Source organism: Mesitornis unicolor, unplaced genomic scaffold (assembly GCF_000695765.1).
Source record: "Mesitornis unicolor isolate BGI_N332 unplaced genomic scaffold, ASM69576v1 C13085857, whole genome shotgun sequence".
NCBI lineage: Eukaryota > Metazoa > Chordata > Aves > Mesitornithiformes > Mesitornithidae > Mesitornis > Mesitornis unicolor.
The window spans coordinates 1-737 of record NW_010219896.1 but is presented as its reverse complement, the minus strand read 5'-3'; the positions used below and the strand labels follow the sequence as shown (position 1 = coordinate 737).

The 737-nt window shown below is 65.5% G+C and overlaps 1 protein-coding gene across 1 annotated transcript; it reads left to right on the top strand.

The window, feature by feature from the left end:
* Positions 1 to 14: 14 nt before the first annotated feature.
* On the top strand, positions 15 to 733 carry LOC104535613 (RNA-binding motif protein, X-linked 2-like; the record flags this gene model as incomplete). Its single annotated transcript, XM_010193207.1, has 5 exons — positions 15 to 19; positions 100 to 215; positions 307 to 358; positions 434 to 563; positions 692 to 733. Coding segments are annotated over exons 1-5 (345 nt in total), but the record flags the coding sequence as incomplete, so codon positions are not given.
* Between the last annotated feature and the right edge of the window lie 4 nt (positions 734 to 737).

The window sequence follows — 737 nt, the reverse complement described above, 5'->3', positions numbered from 1 at the left end:
CCCCCCCCGCCGCCATGAAGTAAGTGAATGGGGAGCGGAGGGAGGGAGGGCCCGGTCGCTTCCCCCTTTTCCCCGCCCTGACGGTGCCTTCGCCCCCAGCCCCCTGACGAAGGTGAAGCTGATCAACGAGCTGAACGCGCGGGAGGCAGAGCTGGGCGTGCAGGAGGCGGTTTCGTGGCACGCGGAGTACAAGGACAGCGCCTGGATCTTCGTCGGTACGGGCCGGGTCGGCCTGGGAGGGGGGCGGTGGGGTCGGGCCTGCGCGGTGCCGGTGCCCACTCTTCCCTGCTGTCTCCCTCCCCGCAGGCGGGCTGCACTACGAGCTGACGGAGGGGGACGTCATCTGCGTGTTCTCACAGTAAGTGCCGCAGCCCCCCGGCCCCGCTGCGCCCCCCTCCCCGGTGCTGTCCCGGTTACTAAGGGTGTGTTACAGGTACGGGGAGGTCGTCAACATCAACCTGGTGCGGGACAAGAAAACCGGCAAGTCCAAAGGCTTCTGCTTTCTGTGCTATGAGGACCAGAGAAGCACCATCCTTGCTGTTGACAACTTCAATGGGATCAAGGTGAGTGGAGCAGCCCAGGACTGCTCCTCCCTGGCCGCTGTGGCTCCCAGGGCGCTGCCTCGCGTCAGAAGCCCTGACATGGGGGGAGCTGGTCTGTGCCTGCACTGACAGTGCGACTCCTCTCCTAGATCAAAGGCAGGACGATCCGAGTGGACCATGTGGCCAACTACCGGC